At 38.4% G+C, this 25,462-nt stretch overlaps 1 protein-coding gene across 1 annotated transcript; it reads left to right on the top strand.

Annotated features, from left to right (window-relative positions):
* The first annotated feature begins 441 nt into the window (after positions 1-441).
* LOC109005757 (F-box/LRR-repeat protein 14-like) lies at positions 442-24,235 on the top strand. The gene is made up of 16 exons (XM_018984802.2): positions 442-588; positions 3,555-3,853; positions 3,930-4,058; positions 4,192-4,399; positions 5,480-5,626; positions 6,162-6,236; positions 7,801-7,872; positions 8,655-8,726; positions 9,787-9,858; positions 9,990-10,061; positions 19,467-19,538; positions 20,964-21,035; positions 21,975-22,118; positions 22,524-22,595; positions 23,000-23,146; positions 23,726-24,235. Exons 2-16 carry the CDS (start codon positions 3,656-3,658, stop codon positions 23,908-23,910), a joined length of 1,737 nt encoding a protein of 578 aa, XP_018840347.1. The 5' UTR covers positions 442-588; positions 3,555-3,655; the 3' UTR covers positions 23,911-24,235.
* Positions 24,236-25,462: the final 1,227 nt, after the last annotated feature.

Genomic DNA, 25,462 nt, shown 5'->3' on the forward strand with positions numbered 1-25,462 from the left:
TAAAATTTTTATATAAAAAATAAAAATAATTTAATTTTTTTTAAATAATATTAATATTAAAAAATAATATTTTATTAATATTTTATTTAATTATTCTAAAATTATATTATCTCATTTAACTATTCAAATCAACCGTAATAATAATAATAATAATAATAATAATTAATTAATGATGCGTCCGTCAGAGTGCAAAATTATTAGGATTGGAATATTAATTAATTTTAATTAAGAAAACTTTGCGTACGCAATCGTCCAAAGTTCCCCGGTGGGCCCATTCTCCCAAATTCCCAATGGATAAACCTCAGAGAAAAGCAAAGGCCCAAAACGGGACCCACTATTTCCTCTCTCTTATCTCATCCTCCCGAGGCAGCAAACCTAACTCCGAACCATCTCGTTTCTGACCAATAAACTCCACCTGTCACTCATCTGTTGCTTTGGATTCCGCCTCGGCCTTACGCAACCCGGCACTTTTTCAGTCCCCGCCTCACTCTTCCTGCTGCTTCTTTCTTCTCTCTCTCTCTCTCTGTCTCTCTCCAGAAAGAAAACCACCCAGAGACGTGTTGATCATCGGTTATTGATCATGATGAGGTATATTCGGTTGATCGGCGTTTTCTTTTTTTTTTTTTTTTTGGGTTTTGGACTTGTTTCTTTCCGTGGAAACTTTTCCCGGAAAGTTTTTTGGTTGGGAAACGATCGCTTTTTTTTGTCTTCTCTTTTGACTCCCTGTTCATGTTAATGGATATATCGAGCGGTTCTTGTTGTGATGTTCGGTGCCGAGAGAGTTTAATCTTTACGCTAAATCTGTTTCTTCTCTCTCTCTCTCTCGGGTAAAATTTCGGTGGAAAGGCACTATCGGGAATCGAACGGCGTAAAGGGTCGGGTGCTATGCGATCTTAGTGTCCTTGCGTTCGATTTGTATGATGTTGTTATGTCTTGGGGTGTTTTCCTTTTTGGTGAATTCCTGTTACAGTTGAAGGGATGATTTTGTGGTGCTTTCCTTTCGTACTTATTTTTTATATCGTTGATGGGCTCGTGTTTGGTTGCTGAAAAAGTTTTAGAAAGGAAAATAATCTAAACGTTTGTTATTTTTGTAAGAGAGATTATTCATCTGGGGGCGAAAAGAGAGAGGAGAAAACCACGCACACGCTGCTTTGAGCTAAATTTAACCAATAGGGCTTATGCAGTTTATGCTTGGTGAGTGCGCAGCCGCATGGTGGAAGGAAGGGAAATCGTAGAGTTTATAAATGTGTTCCATAGCAGTCGAACGGGTTGGGTTGATAAATTATATGAATTTTCCGTAGAAGCTTTCTTAGTTACTTACCTTACCGTATCAGTGTGGCAACCTAGGAAGAAATACAAAATATGATACAGAAGTGATATTGCGTAGCTGTTTGGAGTGTGATATACATGCATGTGCGAACACATATACCGATACACGCTTTAGTTGTATATTTGTGCACTCTGCGCATTTCTGGTATTGTTGGAAAATTGGATGCAGTACTTACATAGGCATGACTTATGTTCATGTGATTTGGTGTCTCTAGGTTGCCATTATATGGACTGTATTTGTTAGGATATTCTTTTTCCCCAAACAAAAATGTAGGAACAACTAACCTGTAGGGGTTGGCTCAAGTGGTAAAGGCTTTGGTCCTTTTGACTTTTCTTTTTTTGATAAGTAAGAAGTAAGTTTCATTGATATGAATGAAAAATAGGCATAGCCCATGCACACAGGGAGTATACAAAAGAAAATGCCTATATACATTCTAAAAGCGTTACATTAAAGATAAAAAATCATGCACATTGTTTCCATTAAGGACAATGGCTGAAAACCATAGGAGTAAAGTGTGTAGAAAAAAATTCTGAAGCTTCGCCATTGTTCTCTCTCTATATTCGAAGCACCTTGCGTTCCTCTCCATCCAAATACACCACATAATGCATAAATGTATCATATTCCAAACTGCTACTACTTGAGGACAAACCTTGAATACCCTTCCAACAGGCAAGCAAATTAGCCACCTTTGACAGCATAACCCCAAGCGGCCCTTTGACTTAGGATTAATCAATACTATTTCTTGATGGGGGGCAATGGAAATAACTCAGCAGTAGAGTGTCACCTTGACGTGGTGGAAGTCATCAGTTCGATCTTGATTATTGTCTTGGTGGTATGCTATCTTCAGGTCTAAGGTTCGAATCCTCTTGGGTGCAAACAATTCCTAGGAGCCATCGGATTGGGGAATTTTCCCCTTGATTACTCGAGGTGCACTTGAGAAAAACTCATTGCCGAGGGATTGTGCACCCCCGGGATTAGTCGAGACGTTGTTCTTGGATACCTGGTGCCAATAAAAAAAAGTGTGGGAACAAGATGTAACAATAAATGTGTAGATCAATATGATCAAGTGCATTATGGCCGGAGGCTGTTATTCCAAAGAGTTGGCCATGAGGTGGGCCAAAAGGGTCGCTTGCCTTGCCACTTTACCTAATGGATGCACAAGGAGTCCGATAAATGGAGGGTGGGGTAGGTAGGAGTATTGTAAACCAACAGGTCTTCAACGTGGGGCTGGGTTGTACTTTGTATAGGGGTACAGACCCTATCCCAACTAATTTATCTCTGTCTCTCCAGCTCAGCAGAGCAATAACCATCATTTTAACCCCTAGGGGCTGACTCAAGTGGTGAAGGCCTTGGGCTTATGGGTATGCTCCCCCCCAAGTCTAAGGTTCAAATCCCTTTAGGTGCAAACAATCTCTAGGGGCCATCAAACTGAGAGATTTTTCTCTTGAATTACTTGAGGTGCACTTGCGGCAAACTCCTTGTCGAGGGCCTGTGCACTCCTTGGATTATTCAGGATGTTGTTCCTAGACACCCGGTGCCAATAAAAAAAGAAGTAACCATCATTTTTACCTCTTCCCTCATTTTTTTTTCATAAGAAACAAAGATTTTGTTATAAAAATCAAAAGGCATAGCCCAGGTACCAGGAATTATACAAGAGGGGATCTTTTTTATCTAATTTGATATTGTTTTCTTTTCCAAATAAGTTGTAGTGGGTTGCATGTGGGCATAGAAGACTTCATCTGGTGGGGTGATGGGGATCAACCTTTTGCCCCCACCCTGTTTGTGGCAAGGATGGAGAGAAACTTGTAAATTGTGAGCGTAATGAGGAGATTTGGATAATCGGATGGAAAACCTTGCCGTAGTGCATCCCATCGCCATTCCAGTGGTAAAACTGCGTTGGAGATAAAATCTAATCCTAAGTTTTAAAACATTTTAAGTATATAGGTCAGAGCATTCTTGTTAATAATACGCACACGAATATACTTGGAAGATTTCTTTTGGCTTGCGGCGGCACCTGGTGTAGAAAATCACATTTTCGCATCATCTCCATGGTCCTGTTAGCATTTTCTAATGTCTACTCTTCTTAGTCCTGTAATCACACAAATCTGGCTATGTGCATCTGTTCAGTTTTTCATAAAAACATATTCTTTAAAAGCATTTTTTAGATGATTTACTGTTCACGTGTGCTGAATACTTATTCTGATATGCTTTGTTTGCTTTACAGGATGAAGATGAATGTATGCTTTCATTTTTTATAATTCAATGGATTAAGCAGTGTTCTGCCGCAGTTTTTGTGACTTGTATTGATTACGAGACATTTTCGCAATGGGGGGAGCTTGTTCTAGGAAGAGAGACCAGGTAGACAATGAAGACGGTTTACTTAGAGGGCCATCTGGAAGATATTGTAAAAGCGGGAGCTCGAAGTGGTTGGCAACTTCATTTTTGCGGCCTGCTATAGATATTCAACTGGGTAGAGGAAAATGCCCATCACTTATGGACTTGTGTATACATAAAATATGTGAGGTACTTGTTGTATATATCATGCTTGGCTCAGGATCCCAACTCCTTGTCTGATCTCTTTTGCTCCTTTCTCTCACAGGACATTGATAGGTATGGAACCTTTTCTTTGCTCCCAAGGGATATTAGTCAGCAGATCTTTAATAAATTGGTGTATTGCCAACTTCTGACTGATGTTTCTCTGGAAGCTTTTCGAGATTGTGCTCTTCAGGTAAGTCACCGCGAATTATTTCGAAAGTTGGCTTTAGTTCATTTGCTGGTGTTAAATTTCCCATGTTTTGATAAGTAATTTCCCATTAGTTCTCAGTCAGCCATGCTTTAGTGTTCCTTCATCTGCTTGACAGGATCTTTACTTGGGAGAATACCCCGGGGTGAATGATAATTGGATGGATGTGATCTCTTCACAGGGGTCATCTTTGCTTTCTGTTGATCTATCTGGTTCTGAAGTTACTGATACTGGGTTGCTTCATCTCAAAGATTGCACAAATCTTCAAGCCTTATATTTTAATTGTTGTGACCAAATTTCCAACCGTGGGCTGGAATACCTTAGTGGTAGTCTTTCCTGTGCTTTCTCTGTTAATGTGTTGGTTTTGGTCATTTTCTATTTTCACTCAGTAATTTACTTTTTCTAGATCATTAGCAGAAGTATTTGATAGTGAAAGTACTGTAATACGAGGAGTTATATCTACAAAAAGAAGGTATTACTTACAGAAGAATCAAGAAAAGAATGAAAATTGGATGCAAGATAAAGGGGAAGTGCTGGGTAGAGTGTAGAAAAAGAGAATCAGACTAATGATGCTCCCTTAATAGAAAAATACATCACACGTTCATGGGCTATCACTAATATTCTCATCAATAAAACCCTTTATTACTTATAAAAAAGAATAACAGAAGAGACTTCTTTTTTTTAATAGGTAATCAAGAAGTTTAAGGTACCGTTTGGATAGTGAGTTGAGATGAAAGTTGAATAAAATATTGTTAGAATATTATTTTTTAATATTATTATTGTTTTGGGATTTGAAAAAGTTGAATTGTTTATTATATTTTTTGTGAGAATTTAAAAAAATTGTAATAACGAGATGAGATGAGATGAAACACTTTCACTATTCAAACGGGCCCTAAAAGTATCTGAAAATCAAACTCAGACATAGGTGTCTCAGATCTTCTGAGCCAAAAGGACTCTTAACTGTATGCTCAACCTTCCAAGATCCTTTGGATCAATTGTTAAAACATTGATTTCTCATTAAGAGAACCAAGGATCGGATCCCCCCTCCCCCATGTATTAAAAAAAAAAAACTGTATGCTCAACCTTTACATTGGCTGAGGGGAAAGGAAGCCAGATGTTCCTAATCAAATAAGATTGGTTTCATGTCTTTGGTGTGCTAAATTCTGGGTAACGTGTTGGAAATTGGAGAGATTAATTCTTCCATTTTTCCCCCTTTTTGTCAGAAGTTCTCTCTTAAAATCATTTATTTTTTGGGCATAACTCTACATAAATTAACTTTATCTTCCTCCTTGCTTTTGAACTTTTCCTCAAACTTGAGATGGATGTGAATTGCCATTGTGCCTTCTCTGTATTCTTGAATTGGGTGGTTTATGTATGTTGTGTATGACAATTACTAAACGTTTCAGGTCTTTCAAACTTGACAAGCCTGAGTTTTAGAAGAAACAATGCAATTACTGCTAAGGGAATGAGTGCCTTTTCCAGTTTAGTTAACTTGGTCAAGTTGGACCTGGAGAGATGTCTTGAGATTCATGGTGGGCTTGTTCATCTCAAAGGTATTTAGTATCTGCATGTACTTTCATCCAGGGCACACCCCCAAAAAGAGAGAAGAAAAAACACAAATGCTTTCATGAATTATGATAAGTTAGGCGAGTGATTAAATAAATGATATTGTTAGCTGATACTATTTTAGATTAAATGTTAATTGGGGGATACATAATGTGGGTAGCTCTCTTGTTTTACAAATCTATTCCCTCCCAAAGGTTGAACCCATGACCTCCCCAATCTGAAGGGATGAGTACCCGGTTAAACTTATTTTAATTTAGAAGAAGTTATGGTAGAGTTTCTTTTTGTAAAGATGATCAAAGCCGACCATAGAGTGGAAATAGAAATCCAATGGAAATATTGTCGAAAGTATCCGTTTTCAAACAAAATGAGTACTTGATAGAGGTGTCATTGGACATCTGTAAAAATGAACTTATAAAGGACTTGGATGCTGCTGACATTAGTTTTCCCTTGACAACAGGAACATCACATGCAACAGCCAATTTTTGCTTTCTTACTGTTAGTGTGGCATATATCTTTTTGCAGGTTTAAAAAAGTTGGAGTGTCTCAATCTCAAGTGCTGTAATTGCATTACAGATGATGACATGAAGCCTCTCTCTGGTAACTTACAATTTGGGATCTTTTAGTTTATTTTTTTCTCTTATTGGTGGTTTGACCCTTAATTCTGTAGTCTTCTTGTATTGCTATCATCACTCGCTGTCTGTCTGTCTGTCTGTCTCTGAAGAATTGTTTGTTAAGACTATAAACGGGGTGCATTGACGCATGAAAAAAAGCTGGGAATAAAAGAAAATGTTGGTTTGGTCATTGTGGCAGGGTTTTAACAGTTATGACTGTTAGTCTAGCTAGGGTCTTTAAGGGTTTTATTTTGTATTATTATTTTTCTAAGCTGATGTGTGGCTAGGAGTGTTTCGAATTATGGACCACATCCACGGTTTTAGGATTTCGTCTGATCGCAATAAAACTTTAGCATTTGGCTTTACCCAAGAGGATTTTCCCGTGTTTTCCTAAAAAAATTATTCTGCTAAGCTCCTGCATCACCTGTGGACTGTGAAGTTAAACAGATTGCGGAATTTTTTTTTTTGATAAGTAAGAGATCAATATTATATATATGAATGAAAGAGGCATAGCCTATGTACACAGGAAGTATATAGAAGAACACCTAAATACATTCTAAGAGCGATAAATTAAAGACAAAAAATATGAACATTGTTCCCATGCAATACAATAGCAGAAAACCAGCACATTAAAGTGTGTATCAAAAAATTCTTCATCTCGGCCATTGTGCGTTCCTTGTCTTCAAAGCAACACGCATTCCTTTCCGTCCAAATGCACCACATGATGCACGACGGAATCATCTTCCATAGCGCTGGCACTTGATGACAGCTGTGCAACTTTCTCCAACAACCGAACAAATCCACCACCCTCATAGGCATAACCCAAGCAACATCAACCCTGTGAAAGATCTCATCCCACAACACCCTTGTTACCTCACAATGTAATAAAAGATGGTCCACAGATTCTCCATTCTTTTTACACATGTAACACCAATCCACTACTACACATCCTCTCTTCCTCAAGTTATCCGTAGTCAATATCTTCCGAAGAGCGGCAGTTCAAACAAAAAAAGCTACTTTAGAAGGCACACGGGACCGCTAAATCTTCTTCCAAGGGAATGGAGTATGCTCTTGTGATGTCAAGATGTTATAATACGTCTTAACTGTACATATCTTGTGATTATTAGACCTCCACTTCAATCTATCTCACTGTGCTGTAGGAGTCCCCATGGAATATAGTAGGCTGAAAAAGTTTGAAACAATAGGTAATTCCTAATCATGAAAATTTCTAATGAAAAGAATATTCCATTGGTGCGAGCCATGAGAAAGTAGCCGCACATCCGCCACTGAAACCTCAACTGCAATACGATATAGGCCCGGAAAAGCTCTTTCCAATGTCGATCTCCACACCACACGTCCCGCCAGAAACTGATTCGATTGCCCTCACCAATTACAAAGCGTATGTGATTTTGGAATTACAACAAATACATATTGATACTTTCATTTAAAGCTTTTGTTGTGTTGGCATGTGCTTTGAGTTAAGATGTGTGCTTAGTAATTGAGATGGTCTATTGCGGAACTGTGTGAATCACTCATTAGTAAAATGTCAGGGCTTATCAACTTGAAAGGACTGGAGATTTCATGCAGCAAGGTATCTGATATCGGCATTACTTTCTTGAAAGGTACCATTGGTATATTTTTCTAATAAGTTATGTTTTCTATATTTGTTGTTATATTTTATTTAGCCTTCATGTTATGAGGATAACCCTGTAATAGTCATGGGCCCATGCCTTGGGCTTATCCCAGTTACCTTGGGGTGTTCTGTTTTTACTAAATGGGAAAAAAAATGAAAAGAAAGAAAATAATGTGGAAGGTTCTGTTTCTGTTTTAAAAAAAGGTACGACGCTGTCAGGCTGGAACCGGCTTACCAAGAAAATAATGGTAGCTGAACCAGGCATTCTAATTATGTGCCACCTTTTCCTTGAATCCTGGTGACATCTGTTTGCACTTAACTTGGATTGGTTTTGTATTTGGTAATTATGTTTCAGTTAGAAAACTTGGTGGTTAACAAATATTTTATGAGTAGCTGTAAGTCTCTTTGTTATGTGATACTCATAAAAGAAAGATGTTACCTCTCCTGTAGCGTAGATTGTGAATCAGGCCGCAGGAGACCCTCTGGGCTGAAGCCTTTCATCGTCTTCATATCTAGGATTTCTTTTTTGTATTCTGCTAAGTTAATGAAGGAAATGACTTATAAAAAAAAACAAAAACTGAAATGAATGAAATGATACAGATATTCTCAAGATTTTTTGGCTTTTTGGTTTTGAATTATTTCCATGTATTCTAAACAGGGTCTCTTTTTTAAACAACTTGTAGGAAAAGATTTTGGGTCTCTCTTGTCCTAACATTGTATTCTCTTCTTCCTTTATTATAATTTCTGTCATATTATTTCTGTGTGTTGTAGGGCTGTGCAAGCTTTCTATGTTGAACTTGGAGAGATGCCGGGTTACTGCTGCATGCTTGGACTCTCTTTCAGGTTTTAATTCTTTTCAAGGGCTTGGCTTTCCTGCCAATCTGTTTATTCTCATTCCAATATGAATAAGGCTTGTAATTACACAATGTTATTTATATGATGTAATTGCAGCTCTAGGATATCATTCTCGAACGTTCTCATGTTCTCTGCATCTCTGTGTGTAATTGTTATCATGAAAGGCAATGAACACTGATAAAAAGAACAAAGAAAATGATAGACATACAACCTTTTTTACCATCCTTTATACAACTATGTTTTAAATGAGGGGCATTTTTGTAAAATAACTTATAAAATTAACATCACTTTACATAAATACCCTCATTTTAAGACATGGTTGTATAAAGGATTGTAAAAAGGGTTGTACATGTATCATTACTGTTATCCAGTCTATTGATTCGAGATATCGTAACTTATTTTCTAACCTAACTTACCTTTCTCCAGTCTCTCTTCATTCTTTCTTCCCTGCCCCTCAACCACATGTAACTTACACGCCCTAAACTACAAACATCTTTTTCACTTTATTTTTGAGAAAATATTGCCAATAACTCTTTATTTTGTTATATATATTTTTATCACGTTTATGTGCACTCGAAGTTTCTTCTCAATGTGTATGTATACGAAAGAAGTTTTAGTTGTGGAAATATATATGGCTCTAAAGGACAGGGATCTTGGGCATGATATGCTTCTGAAGGTGAAGTGCTTTGATTTCTTCTGACCCCTAGAAATGTTTTTGCTGGGTGAGGAAGGGATTTTTATGACCGATTGGATGCTTTAAGTATGTAATGCAAATTCGCTATAATATGTTCATTCTCATTGTTCTGGTGACACGGAGTGAAAAGTAAAGAAAATTAAGTCCTTGATGGCATGGTGAATTAGACTACATTAGATAATTTGAACCAGCCATGTTAAATTGATAATGATTGAAGCAGTATCTCATGAAATTATACACTTAATCGTAAATTTAAAGTTCAGAAGTGTTCTTTTTCTAGACTATATGTTTTCAATCTTTTGTTCGAGAATTGTTTTGGCCTGATATCTAACTTGCATTTTTGTTTTGTGCCAGCTCCTTCTGCCCTGTTATATTTGAATCTTAATGGATGTAATCTATCTGATGATGGGTGTGAGAAGTTTTCCCGTGAGTAGGCATTAAACTGATATATTGCGTGGTTTATTGAGAATATTTCTATCATGGTGGTTTACTTTACTATTTATTGAAAGAAGAACCTTGCATTGAACTTTTAGCATACCTTTTTTTTTTTTTTGTAGGATTTAGGAACTTAAAAGTGTTAAACTTGGGGTTCAATGACATCTCAGATGGGTGCTTGGTGCACTTGAAAGGTTGGTGTTTTTCACTCCCCTACACAAGTTCAAAAACATTGATCTTTAATTTCCTTTTTGTCTTCATTTTCTATCAATGGAAGAGTTGGTTTGAGTGTTAAGGGTTGAGCCTTATAGTATATGGAAGCATTCCATGTCCGTTAAAATTTATTAATTGCAGTCTCCATGATTCATTTAGGTATTTGGGGGGTGAGATCTTCCTCGTCCTTCTATGCACAAGATAGAAATGATTAATTTCTTGTTTTATTAATGTATTAATCTTCTTGTTGACAATTAAGCTTGAGCAATATTATTTGTCGACAGAATTTTTTTGTTCCTACAATGTTCACTTCTGCAATTGCTTTGAGCATTGGGATTTGATGGCTAGTTCATGAAATTGTGTAAAAGAAGTTTGAGATTGCATGCGTGTGATGTCTTGAATAAGTTATCACATATCTTGGTCTTGCTACTTACGTATACGTTACATTTTATTTTTTGATAGGTAATCATAGAAATTTTGTTAATAGAAAAAGACAAAGCCCAGGTACACAAGTAGTATACATGAGAAACACCTAGCTAGGGTTTACAATCGAAAGAAGAAAGTCATGAACATTTAGACCATTACAATCAATGGTTCCCGCCCATAACAGCAATGACTTAAAGAAGACAAGTTTTAGTTCCTCCGTTGTTCTCTCACAATCTTCAAAACTTCTTGCATTTCTTTCCCTCCAGATGCACGAACACATACAAATAGGAACCATACGCCAAATGGCCGCCACCTGTGAGTTACCCTGAATGCCTCGCCAACTTGCAAGGAAGTCTACCAATCTAAGAGGCATGACCCATGACAAACCGACTCGTGAAAAAATCACTATTGATTCCCCATGCTTCTTACACATACAACACCAATCAATCACAATTACCCCGCTCTTCCTCGGGTTATCTGTAGTCAGGATCTTGTCAAGTGAGGCTGTCCGAACAAAAAAATGCCGCTTTTGAAGGAGCTTTCATCTACATATACTCTTCCACAGGAACATGGTCAATCCAGGACTCGTTAGAGCTTGGTAAAATGATTTAATAGTGAAGTTGCCTTTCTTAGAATGACTCCAATGCATCTTATCCCCGGTATCCCCTGGTATACTTATTGAATACAATGTCGCAGAGAACTCTAAAATAATCTCTACCTCTCAATCTTGGGTTGCCCTAATGAAGTCAATATTCCATTGAGGGGGGCCACTTAAAAGGACTCAAAAATAGCAGGGAATGTGACTTGAAGGCTATGGTCACCACACCATTTATCATACCAAAATCTGACGCGAGAACCATCACCGACCACAATATGTTCATGTCCTCGAAAGGTCTCCCAATGTCCCTTTATATATTTCCATAACCCCACTCCACATGTGCCTCATACCTTATTAGAACACCAAGCTCCCCGAGCCTCTCCAAATTTGGAGTCTATAACCGACTTCCATAGGGCCTCCCTTTCGAGTTGGTACCTCCACAACCATTTTCCCAAGAGAGCTTGATTGAGTTTTGTCAAGTGGCGAATTCCCAAACCTCCCCCAAAAATAGGAGTACAAATCATTGACCAATTGACTAGATGAAATTTAAATTCATCCCCCAAACCCCTCCACAGGAAATCCCTTGGTAATTTTCTCAATGCGATTAGCTACCTTTGTAGGAAGCGGAAACAAAGACAAAAAGTACGTGGGTAAGTTTGAAAGAGTGTTTTTTATCAAAGTCAACCTACCAACTTTCAACAAATATAACCTTTTCCAAGAAGTCAATCTGCGCTCCACCTTTTCGACCACTCCATTTCAGATCCTTTCAGATTAAAGGAGGTACCCAATGGTAAACCCATATACTTAAGAGGCAATGAAGATACTTTGCATCCCAAGAGTGTAGCTAATGACTTTGCTTCATGGACAATCCCCACTGGCAGTAATTCGGACTTTGTAAGGTTAATACTCAATCCTGATGTAGCTTCAAAGCAAAGGAATAGCGCCTTCAAGGCTTGAATGTGACCAAGATGTGCATTGCAAAAAAATGAGTGTCATTGGCAAATAACAGGTGACAAATGTTAAGATCGCCATTCTCCACCGGAAAACCATAAAGAAACCCCCCATCCACTAGGCCCTCAATCATCTTACTTAGAGCTTCCATGATGAATAAAAAAAGTAGAGGGGAAAGAGGATCTCCCTGTCTCAAGCCACGATAGGAGTTGAAGAAACCCACCGGTGATCCATTCACCAAAATAGAGAATCGTACTAAAGAGATGCAAAATTCTACCCATTCCTGCCATTTCCCCCCAAAGCCACATCTTGCAAGAAGATAAAGTAAGAATTGCCAATTGACATGGTCGTAAGCTTTCTCCATGTCTAGTTTACAAAGCAACCCGGGTTCTCTAGATTTTAAACATCCATCCAAAACTTCATTAGCAATGAGGACAAAATCAAGGATTTGTTGACCTTTTACAAATGCATTTTGCGGCTTCAAAATTAGCTTTTCCACCACCAAGCTCAATCTATTTGCAAGCACTTTGGAGAGAATCTTATACACCCCATTTACAAGACTAATGGGGCGACGGTCTTTAATATCCAGATACCCCATCTTTTTGGGAATTAGTGCTAGAAAGGTAGAATTAAGACTCTTTTCGAATATAGCATTAGCATGAAAATCATGAAAGACTTGCATAAGGTCTTCCTTAATCACCTCCCAACAAACTTGATAGAACCCCATAGTAAATTCGTCTAGACCCGGAGCCTTATCACTAGCCATACCTTTGATTACTTTGCACACTTCCTCTTCTGCAAATGGCCTCTCTAGCTGTCTTGCACTCTCCTGATCTAGTGCTGAAAATGTTAAACTGTCCATTTTTGGTTGCCAATTGTGTTCTTCAGAAAGTAGTTGTAGATAATACTGCTCAATATTGTTTTTGATTGTTGCCTGGTTCGAAGTAATTGCCCCATCTACCATCAGTGTATCAATAGCGTTGTTCCTCCTGTGAGAGTTAACCATCCTATGAAAGAATTTCATACACTTATCCCCCTCCTTAAGCCATAGTACACTTGATTTCTGTCTCCATGAATTCTTCTCTATCAGAGTTACTCTTTCAAGTTCAGCGACGACCTGACTCTTTCGAGTTTTTTCAGGTTCAGAGAGGGTTCTAGCTTCCTCCTCGCCTTCCAAACCCTGTAGCTCCTCAACAAGAGAGCGCCTCTATTGAAGTACATTGCCAAAAACTAGTTCATTCTATTGTTTCAGGTCCAGTTTTAGCACTTTCAACTTTTTTGCCATTATGAAGCTTGGAGTGCCTTCAAAGTTGTAAGCAGTCCACCATAGTCTGACCCTGTCTACAAAACCATCAGTTTTAAGCCACATATTCTTAAATTTAAAACACCTTCTACCCCTTTGGATGCCTCCGCAGTTTAAAATGATGGGGAAGTGATCAGAACATAGACAAGGTAATCTTCTTTGAGCAACATCCGGATAATGTGCTTCCCATTCAGGAGTTAACAAAAATCTGTTGATCCTCGACCAAGATGGGACTTCTCGATTGTTGGACCAAGTGGATGTGCCTCTTGATAGTGGAATATCCATTAGCTCCTATTCTGATATGAAATCAAAGAAATCTCTCATAGTAGGAGTGATGTGGGATACATCCGACCTTTCACTTGGATATCGAGTTATGTTAAAGTCACCCCAATGCAGCTTGGTAATTCCCACCAATTAAAACTCCTGCCAATTCTTCCCACAATAGCCTTCTTTCCCAATCAAAGTTAGGGCCATAGACTTTAGGGAATGCCCATTTAAAGCCATCTTCAAGATTTACAGAAGAGCATGCTATAGTGAACTCACCCACACATTCCTCCACCATTTCCACCGCCCTTTTATCAAACATAATTATGACTCCCCCGAATGCTCCTTTTGATGGCAGGTAAGACCACCCGACGTGTTACCCTCTCCATAAGCTGCGAACTAGTTGGCTTGTAACAATTTCCAACTTGGTCTCCTGTAAACAAATAATTTCTCCCTTCCATTGCCGAAGTTAATTTCTCACCTGGAGCCGCTTATTAAGTTCATGCAACCCCTTCACGTTTTATGATATAATTTTTGGCTTCATTTTTTTTTTTGATAAGTAAAGATATAAACTTTATTGATGTGAATGAAATAGGCATATACCTAGTACACAGGAAGTATACAGTTGAACACCTAGATACATTCTAAGAGCGTTAACCTAAAGATAGGAATTCATGTATATCATCCCCATTTAATACAATAACTGAAAACCAAAGCAATAAAGTGTGCAGAAAATAATTCTTCAGCGACAAAACGAAAATAATCCACAACGGAATCATTCTCCAAACTGCTGCCACTTGATGACTGCCCTGCAGTTTTCTCCAACAACCCATCAGCTCCACCACTCGCCTAGGCATTACCCAAGCCACACCGCCCGTCGAAAAATCTCATCCCACAACCCTCTTGCTACATCACAATGTAGTAAAAGATGATCTACCGATTCTCCATTCTTTCTACACATGTAACACCAATCCAGTACAACGCATCCTCTCTTCCTCAAGTTATCCGTGGTTAAGATCTTCCCAAGGGCGGCATTCCAAACAAAAAAAGCAACTCTAGAGGGCACTCGAGACCTCCAAATGTTCCTCCATGGGAATGAGGTGTGATCCTGTGAAGTCAAAATTTTATAATACACTTTTACTGAGAATTTCTTATGATCCTGGGACCTCCATTTCAAGCTATCTTGTTGCGCCCTAGTAGACCCTAAAGAGTGTAACAAGCTGAAAAAATCTGAAACCATAGATAATTCCCAATCATGAATATCTCTATTAAACAGAATATTCCACTGATGCGAACCATGAGCAAATAATCGCACATCCGCCACAGAAACGTCCTTGTTAACTGCAATACGATATAAAATTGGAAACACTCTTTCCAATGCATGATCTCCACACCACACATCTTGCCAAAAACTGATTCGATTACCCTCACCTGCGACAAAACGAATATGATTTACTAAAATAATCCACCCCTTCCTTATAAACTTCCATAGCCCCACTCCATGCCCCCCTCTCACTTCTTTAGAACACCAACCACCCCATTCAACCCCATATTTAGCATCTATTATTTCCCTCCACAAAGAACCCTCTTCCATATGATATCTCCAAAGCCATTTCCCCAACAACACTTTATTAAAAGTTCTCAAATTACACACACCCAACCCCCCATACTCAACTGGAGAACATACTGTCTTCCAATTAACCAAATGAACTTTCTTCTCCTCCCCTAAGCCTCCCCATAGAAATGCCTTGAAGAGTTTCTCAATTCTATTCACCACCCCTGCAGGCATAGGGAAAAGGGATAAAAAATAAGTGGGGAGGTTTGTGAGGGTACTCTTGATGAGAGTGAGACGACCTCCTTTCGATAGATACACCCTTTTCCATCCAGCCAACCTTTTCTCTATCTTTTCTACCACCCCATCCCATATAGCTCTACTCTTGAAAGTAGCACCTAACGGAAGACCCAAATATTTCATTGGGAACGAGGACACCCTGCAACCCAGAAGACTTGCTAGATTACGTATATTAGGGACCACACCCACTGGAACCAACTCAGACTTGTCAAGGTTCACCTTAAGCCCTGATACTGCTTCAAAACAAAGTAATAATGCACGCAAAGTTTGGACCTGACTCCTATTCGCTTCACAAAACAACAGGGTGTCGTCTGCAAAAAGAAGATGTGAAATGATACAAGAGCTACCAGAGCTATTTCCTACTTGAAAACCAGATAAAAAACCTCCACTAACAGTAGCCTGCAACATCTTACTCAACGCCTCCATAACTATGACAAAAAGAAAGGGAGATAATGGATCACCCTGTCGCAAACCCCTCGAGCTATGAAAAAAACCTGCAGGAGTGCCATTAACTAGCACTGAAAATCGGGCCGTTGAAATGCAAAAACGCATCCAAGAAATCCACCTATCGCCGAAACCACACCTCTTCAATAAATACAAAAGGAAATCCCAGTTCACATGGTCATAAGCCTTCTCCATGTCTAGCTTGCAAAGAATACCTGGACTTCCCTCCCTCAATCTAGCATCCAAACACTCATTTGCAATGAGCACCGAATCAAGTATATATCTCCCATGAATAAAAGCATTCTGAGGCTTGGAGATAATATTTTCCAGCACTAGACTAAGCCGATTAGCAAGGACCTTTGAAATAATCTTATAAACACTGCTAATCAAACTTATTGGGCGAAAATCCTCAATATTCGACGCCCCATGTTTCTTTGGAATGAGTGCAATAAAAGTCGCATTAAGTGATTTTTCAAGCTTTTGATAAGCATGAAATTCACTGAACACCCGCAAAACATCACCTTTCACCACATCCCAACAAGTTTGGAAGAAACCCATTGAGAAACCATCCGGACCCGGCGCTTTGTCCTTAGCCATACCAGATATGACCTTGAAAATCTCATCTTCCACAAAAGGTCTCTCCAATACACTCACAAGCTGCGGATCAATTACCTCAAACGGTAAGTCATCAAGCTTCGGCCTCCAAGTTACTGGTTCGGTAAGTAGAGACTCATAATAATGTGCAATGTGACTTTCTAGATCAGCCGAAGAAGATAGTACCTGTGTACCTGAATGTAACAACTCAATCGCATTATTACGTCGATGAGAATTAGCCATTTTGTGAAAAAACTTCGTACACCTATCACCCTCTTTCAACCAGAGAGCTCTGGATTTTTGACGCCATGAAGTCTCTTCTAAAAGCAATACCCTTTCCAAATCTGCCACAACCGTTACTTTTCTCAATAACTCCTCCTCCGAAGCCCTTCCCATTAATTCCTTACCCTCCAACTCCTGCAACTCCTCCATCAAAATAGACTTTTGATTGTCAATGTGACCAAAAACTTCCAAGTTCCATTTCTTCAGGTCTTGCTTTAGAGCTTTCATCTTACCTGCAAGAATAAAACTCGGAGTGCCACTAAACTGGTACGAAGCCCACCAATTTCTCACCATCTCAACAAACCCGTCCACCTTAAGCCACATATTCTCAAACTTGAAATACCGGCGACCCCCTTGAAAGCCACCACAATCTAAGAGGATGGGAAAATGGTCTGAGCTGACTCTAGCTAACCTTTTCTGGCTAACTTCTGGATAGTGGGCTTCCCATAACGGCGAGACAAGAAATCTATCCAATTTCGACCAAGCACGGCCATTAGACCAAGAATACTCACCACAAAGCACGGCCATTTGGCTTCATGGAACAACCTTCTTACCCCTCCCCTTGCCACACTTCCGATTGGAGCTCTTCTCTCCACCATCATCTTTCATTGCCCACGTAAACCTCTTGAGTTTCTCTTTCGTTCTCCTTATCCAAGTTAAGGGATTGCTCGGATTTAGATTGAGCATGCACAGTCTCAATGGCTGTAAGTAAAGCCATAAATTCAGTCTCGAATCCCCCACATGTAATCCTTACATAATGTTTAAGTTCCATCGCTTTCTGGATAACTTAGTCTGATACAAAGGTTCTTCCTCCCCATCCTTAGTAGCCTAAAACATAACTAGTGGACTAACCAAATCAGCCTCCCCCATTTTATCCATTGGTTCTACATTTCCGGAAGCAACATACCCTTCTATAATGGATGAAGAAATTTTTTCCAGAATCGGAACTGGCACTGGATGGTGGCTAGCAACCAGCTCCGAGTCTATTGGTGCAATCTGTGATATCCCACCTTGCTCCAAGACTTCCGGCGTCTCTGTTGTCTCCATTGAAAAAAATAGTCAAAGTCGTTGCCGAGGTCACTATCGTTGTATTCACCGCCGTGGTTACGGGTGGTAGCCCAGAAGACGCTAGCGACCAAGTTTGTGTCCCCCCGAGCTCTGATGGCCCACCCACTTGTTTCATGGACACCTGCGAGTAGCGCTGCTCTGTTTCAGTTGGTCCCAACGTGAGCATTGAAAAAAACAAAGCCGAAGTCGTCGCTGAGGTCACTGCCGTTGTATTCGCCGTCGTGGTGACGGGTGGTAGCTTAGACGACGCCGGCGACCAAGTCTGTGTCACCCCAAGCTCTAATGGCCCACCCACTTGTTCCGTGGACACCTGTGAGAAGCGCTGCTCTATTTCAATTGGTCCTGACGAGAGTTGCCGGTGTAAGATCTGCCAGGATCTCCCACAGTGGTTACCGGTGTCGAGGCGAGAGGCTTTGCATGTCTGTGGCCAAGATCCATGGGCCCAAGCCCAGCTGACTTGATGGGCCCAAAAGCTGAGCCCTTTTCAAAAATAGGCCTGTGTTTTTTTTTAGCCTCCATTTCAGACTTGGGCTTATCCGGCCTAGACCACCTTTGGCCTTCCCTTTATCTAGCCTAACCCACTTCTTATTACCTGGTTTCTGCTGGTCTTGGCCCAAGCCCACCCCAAATCTTTGTCTATTTTAGAAATCAGAGACTTTATCTCCTTCCTTAAAGATTTCACTTCCTCCTTCACACCGACAACTTCCCTTTTCAAAAGAGAAAAAGCCTTCTGTAGCTCACTTTCTTCTAGGCAGACATGGGACAGAGTCCCACTTCCCATTTCAGGTAAATCTCATCTGCCCATTGTTCCAGAATTCACGTCCCCGGCCACTCGCCCTTGTTTGTTTTTTTCTAACACCAAAAGGTGGCTCATGCCTCCCTGCATTGCCACCCTACTCACCGCACCACCCAAAGCTGCCTCTGCGTACGACTTGTTCTGCCTCACAACCTCCTTCCCCGTGTCCATCGTTCTGTCCATTCTTGGGGCCAAAACTGGAGCCTTCTTAGGCATGACAAAAACTGCTTTAACTCCATAGATAAACTTTTCTAGCCCTTCCCCCTCACTCCTTCCGGGATTGCTAACAGACCACGACCCCCGCTGCCACCGCCGTATTCTGTTACTTCCAGGAAGCATCCATACGCATTATACCGCCTATGAGCAAATAGAGCTTTAATGCTGTCCCGATAAGTTTTGTAAAAATCTTTCCTTCCCCCCCGACAGTGTTCACCAGCCAGCAAACACTGGCATGGTTGAGCACCATTTCCTTGGTTACCTTCCTACCCCTTTTTGTAATTTGACAAAAGTTTCCTCCCCCATAGACAAAATGAACACATTTGTTTCTATTAAAAGATGTTTATGGAAGCCCATATTTATCCCACAACTGTGAAATATGGGCTTACGAAAAAAAGACTGATTCCGACAGGGGTTACAGGAACAAATTTCCCATCGTGGATGAGTACGGATGTTTTACGGAAAAGCAAATAGCACACTATATATCCCTTATACCCACTTGTTAAATCTCCAAAGACACTGAAGATAACACTTTTACGTTACATTTTGAATAATGGTTTCTATACATAATTATTGATCTTGCTTCAAGCAGGTCTGACAACTTTGGAAAGCTTGAACTTGGACTCGTGTAGGATCGGTGATGAAGGGCTGGTTAACTTGACAGGTCGGTGTTCAAATAGTTTCCCTTATTATCTATGAAATTTCCATTCTGTCTGTCTTGATTTTGCAGACATTCTGCTTCCAACCAAATTGGTCTGGAAAAATATTTCTTTTATGTAATACTTGCACAAAATACTTTATTTTTTGTGTTTCTTTCCTTTGCATTTAGAGATGATATAATTGCTGCTTGCTTGTGTGCCATGTGATTAAATACCAGAGCTGCTCCGATGGCTATATTTGCATTGAAAACCTCACCCAACATATGCAATGAACTTTCCTTAGTTTGGCTTGTGGGTAGGGCTGTAATCGAGCCGAGCCGAGCCGATTTTTGGCTTGTCGAGCTTGGCTCGACTCAATATTCGAGCTCGAGCCCGAGCTCGACTCGATAAGCTAAACACTTAACTCGAGCTCGAGCTCGTCCCACAAACGAGTTCGAGTCGAGCCGAGCTCAAATTGTGGATTTTTTTTATTTTTTTGAATAAGATTTAATAATTAAAAAATAAAAAATCTAATATTAAATTTATGCAACTAATAAGTAGAATCTCTATTGAATTATAAAATTTTATAAAATTTATAAATAATTAATATCTAACTAGTTGATATTTATCCAAAATAACAATATATTATATGCCTACATATATTATTAGTACATACACTTAATACGATAGCATATATCTATTTTATATATAGTTTCCACATACTAGTATATTAAATTATTAAGTTTTATCGACTAATTATTATACAAATTATAAAATATACTTATGAAGTATATTCACTATATAGACATCAGTAATTAGATTACGTATTATATATTTAATTATAAAAGTGGTTTGCTTATATTATTAGTTACTACATATATATATGTATATATATACATAGGTGTATGTATATATTTATCAATATATGACTTAGTTTTAATCGAGTCGACTTGAGCATAAACGAGTGAGCCTTAACGAGTCTTAGCCGAGTCGATTCGAGTTTTGTCGAGTATGTGTCATTTATAATTCGAGCGGGTATCTGCTTTCACAAGCGAGCTTTTTTTTTTCACGAGTCTAGTTCAATTCGAGTTTAACGAGCGGGCTATCGAACAGACTGGTTCATTTACAGCCCTACTTGTGGGTCCCTCATGTTTACGAACTGTGTGTGTGGGTTGCATGCTCTTTTGAAGGCGCTTTTGATATACATTTTTTTGAACTTTGCTGGCTCTAATCTGCATTGTTTTTGAAAGCGTTGTCACTGCATTGCACAAAGACTTGCTTAGCAACCTTGCAAATTCTGCGTGGTTTATTCTTTTCATTTGCATATAAGATTCTGGGTTTCTTTCTTTCCCTTTGTATCATTGTTTCTGCATTTTTTTCTCCTCTATTTGTTTCCCCCTTCGTGTGTAAATAATACTGAAATTTTCAATATGCAATGCTTTGATGTCTAGGCCTGCGACAACTGAAATGCTTGGTGTTATCTGATACTGAAGTTGGAAGTAATGGACTTCGCCATCTATCTGGTTAGATGTTTACCTTCTATTTATTTACAGATTATGAAGTATAAACAAATTATATGCAGATTATGGAATATGGCTGGTTTCCATATGTATATTTTTCAATAAATTCAGTGTGGCATATTCACTTGGGTTATTGATGTAGACTGCATTCTGTTGATAAATTCCATGCTTGTATGTTTGGTTGCACTAGTGTTGTTGAAGATTTTATCGCACCAAGGAAATCTTATCTGGTTGTTCTTTGTTATCTAGGATTAATGGGTTCTAGGGCCTTTTGGATTCAATTTATGTTTTATATAGTTATTTTTTTACTTTTGCTTCTGGAGCAAGTTTTTGAATGAGATAATTGATCAAAAAACCAAAACAAAACAAAACAAAATCAAGTTGTTTGGATAATATCATGGTCTGGAGAAAGTGGTTTATTTGAATTTATGAAAAAGTTTTCAAGTTGGGTACTGAAGGTGGAGGTATTTAAATTTGATTAATTTCTTTAGCCAAATGTTGTTTTGAATAGAGATGGGTGGTACATTAGACAGAATCAGCATATCTAGATTAAAGTGGGGTTTTTTTCCCCCTCTTTTGGTTTGCATAGTGATGGTGTGAATTCTTTGGTGCGTGCATAGCACTGTGGACAATATTCAACCACATATAACTCCCTTTGCCGAGTTTGCTCTTAGCCAACTTGTGCATGCTATATATTTGGTTGTCTCTCAGCTTATGAAGCCCCAACAAGAGATCAAAGCAGAAAGAAAAGCTTCTTGTGCTATCCCTTGTCATCTTTTGCAGATTTTTTTAATTCTTGTTCTTCTCATTTGTCTTAGGTGTATCTCCTTTGTATGCTTCCTGTGTACTTGGGATGCGGCCCTAGTGCTCATCTTAATAAAACTGTCGTTTCCAAAAGATTTTTCTGGTAACCTGAAATTTTGTTGGTTGGTTTCCTGTTAGGTTTGACCAATCTGGAGAGTTTAAATTTATCATTCACTGTCATTACTGATGGAGGTTTAAGAAAATTGGCTGGACTCTCATCACTCAAATCACTCAATTTGGATGTTCGCCATATCACAGATGCTGGACTTGCAGCTCTTACCAGTAAGTGATTTAGTGGACCCTGTGTTTGAATGGGAACATAATGGAATTGTTATGATCAACATTAGCAAGAATGCATGCGGTGGGAGCAATCTATATTTTTATTTTTTATTGTTGTAATTTGAACCATTTCCTTAAAAAAATTGTTTTCTTTTGGTTCAGTAGATACTGAACAATTCGTTTCTGTTCCTACTCATTATAAATGTTTCAATAACCTAGAACAAACGTGTATATTTGGGCTACTGAGTCTCTTAATGATCATAACCGAGTTATGATATGAATGCGAGTCCTCAAACCTCATAAAATTCAATTCTTTATGATTATGCTTTTAGTTCTACATAAATGTTCGATTTTTTTTTTTTTTTTATCTAAACTTAGTGATGCACTTTCATGCTTTTTTGTAAGCAGGTTTGACTGGATTAACTCATCTTGATCTTTTTGGAGCTCGTATTACAGATGCTGGAACAAACCATCTGCGAAGTATGTTAGTTAGCACGCTAATGCGTTTGCCAATCTTAACAAATTTCTTTATCATACATAGCGTTTGTGTCTGAGAAAACAATGCTTAGTACCATGTTAATTACGCCTATGTTATTACATACTGATATATAATTAAACACAAAAGAGACCTGGAATACTATCAGTCACAAGATACTAATTATAAAATATGGAAACAAATTACTTACAAAAAATATATACAAATTGTTCCTCCGTTGATGATTGAATATGAGAGCACTAGTTTAGAACTACAAATAACGACATGCCTTGTCCAATTTAACAAGCAACATTCTTGAAAAGATTTGAACTTCGGTTTTGCAAATGATTGGCAAGTTCTGATTTAGATTAATTCTCATCTGTTTCCTTCTCTTTGTTTGATGAATCAGACTTCAAGAACCTGAGGTCCCTGGAAATATGTGGTGGTGGACTGACAGATACTGGTGTCAAGAATATCAAGGATCTTTCGTCCCTGATGGTGCTCAATCTTTCACAAAACTCCAACCTGACAGATAAAACCTTGGAGTTGATTTCTGGTAGCTCCATGAATATATATATATTTTTTTTTAATTTATGCGGTAGAAAGAAATGCATTCTCTGTGTGGCTCATGAAAGAAATATCCTGAATATTATCTCTAGCATCTATTGAACCGACCACCAATATCTCTGCATGGATTACCTCTAAGGCTCTGTTCTTTAAAATAAGTTGGGGCACTTGTCTTAAAAGGTTACTTATAGATCATTTACTGCAAATGGAAAACATGGAGTGCCTACACAGTATATTATGGCGCACTATCATTCAACCAGAAGTGGAGTGGACAACTTGACTTACAAGAAAATGCTGTTCTTTTTTAAATGAATACTGCTTTTCTTTATAATGGGAGCCAAAGCTAAATTTGCAAGACTTTGTGGCTCCAGCCTTAAAATTATATTGGTTACACTGTTGGCATGCTGCGGCCTGTTGAAGAATCTACAGGCCCACCGCTTATATTCTTAAACACTGTTTGGGGACGAACTTCTCATGAACAATATTTTGACCCACTATCTTCATCTTATAGGGGATTTTGTTGGGGTTTCTTCTGTTCATCCTCTCACATCCTTCCATGTGAATGCAGGCTTGACAGGATTGGTCTCTTTGAATGTTTCAAATTCTCGCATCACCAGTACAGGACTGCGCCATTTGAAAACTCTGAAGAATTTGAAATCACTAACAATGGAGGCCTGCAAGGTGACAGCAAATGATATTAAGAAGCTACAGTCAACTGATCTGCCTAATCTGGTGAGCTTCCGTCCAGAGTAACCATGGCAACCTTCGGTGTTGGGGGTAGCTATGTATATAAAAATAACATTGAGGTAAGAGGAGACGTTTGAGGTACAGCACATATGGTTAAACATGAAGGGGATTAAGGAAGTAAGCAATCTAGGAATTATCCCAATGCTGTGTGAAGGCATTCTTTTGAATCAAATGTGGTGCAAAAGAAAATGTAGATAAAAAGCTTCCTTGGCATGGGTCTCTTGTCTCAGACGCTATTTTCATCCGTGGTTTGGTTTTTGTACATATCATGTGCCTGGTATCGTATCGCACCAAATTTATTGACATATAAATAAATATCTATTAAAATCTCTGCTCTGCTCCTCTTCTCTTCCTTCCTCCAGTTACTGCTGGTTGACTTGGTCCCACCCGAACCCTAATTAATTGCTGAAGGTATCAGACGTTATATTGCTGCAGAATATGATATGCGTGTTCTGAGCAAAGGCTTTAAAGATGAATCTAGTTCTATTCTGGTCACTGATAGCGTTAGGCATGGAAATAAGGCACACGCTTGGGCATCGTTAATGTTAGTAAAGTGGGGTACAACAAGCTCTCAAATGGTTAGATTGTTGTCCAAGACCAAATCTTTTTTCAATTTTTTGTAAGCACGCAAAATTGCAGATGGTGCTTATAATCGTTTAATACAAATAGCATTTAGAAATATGGAAAGATTTTGGGAGGAAGGTCCGAAGGGGTGTATGCGGTCGGGTTGGGGTCACGGATCGAAAATTTTGACCCATTATTTTTACCGCATCAGATTGTTAGCTAGCGGTAGTCGGTCCAATACAGTTATGAATTTTTTTTTTTTTTTCAATCTTCTTTTTTTGACAATTAAGTAAATTAATAAAATTAAAATTGAGATCTTTAATATTTTATTTTTGATTAATGAGTATTAAATAACTTCATTATATATATGATCAATTACATAACTAACTTATATAACTATTATATAAAATAATATATTATATATATAAAAAAAAATATTTATATATTTATATACATTCGGTCGGTTTCTTTCGATCTGGTCTAAAAAAATCACACCAACCGACTAATAAAACTCCCAGTCCAGTACAGTTCTAGATATGAACGATCTCTGAAGCCGTACGGGTCAGAATCAGTTCAGGTAACGAATTCAAATAAGGATAATACTACTGTTCCCTTTCCATTTTTCCTGCTTTGCTTTTCTTTTCTTTTTAACTTAATGATTAAAAAAACATCTTTTAATAATATTATTATTTTTTTATTTTTTAAAAAAATATTTAAAAATGTTAAAAAATATATATAAAAATAAATAAAATAAAATAAAACTCTATAACTAACTATAACTCCAGCTGAAAGAGGTGAGTGTAGCAGCACTCTTCAAATAAACCAACCGCCTTTGTTTGGGAAATTTTGCAGCCTAGCTCGGCCCCAATGCTCCTTTTTGGACCATTTTTCAGATTTTGTTTTGGTTTTTTTCAATAACTCGGGCCCAGAAGTAGTTTTACCTATTGATGGATAGTATTAACTATTACACATTTGAAAAATAAAAATTGTTTTC

Source organism: Juglans regia, chromosome 7 (assembly GCF_001411555.2).
Source record: "Juglans regia cultivar Chandler chromosome 7, Walnut 2.0, whole genome shotgun sequence".
Taxonomy (NCBI): domain Eukaryota; kingdom Viridiplantae; phylum Streptophyta; class Magnoliopsida; order Fagales; family Juglandaceae; genus Juglans; species Juglans regia.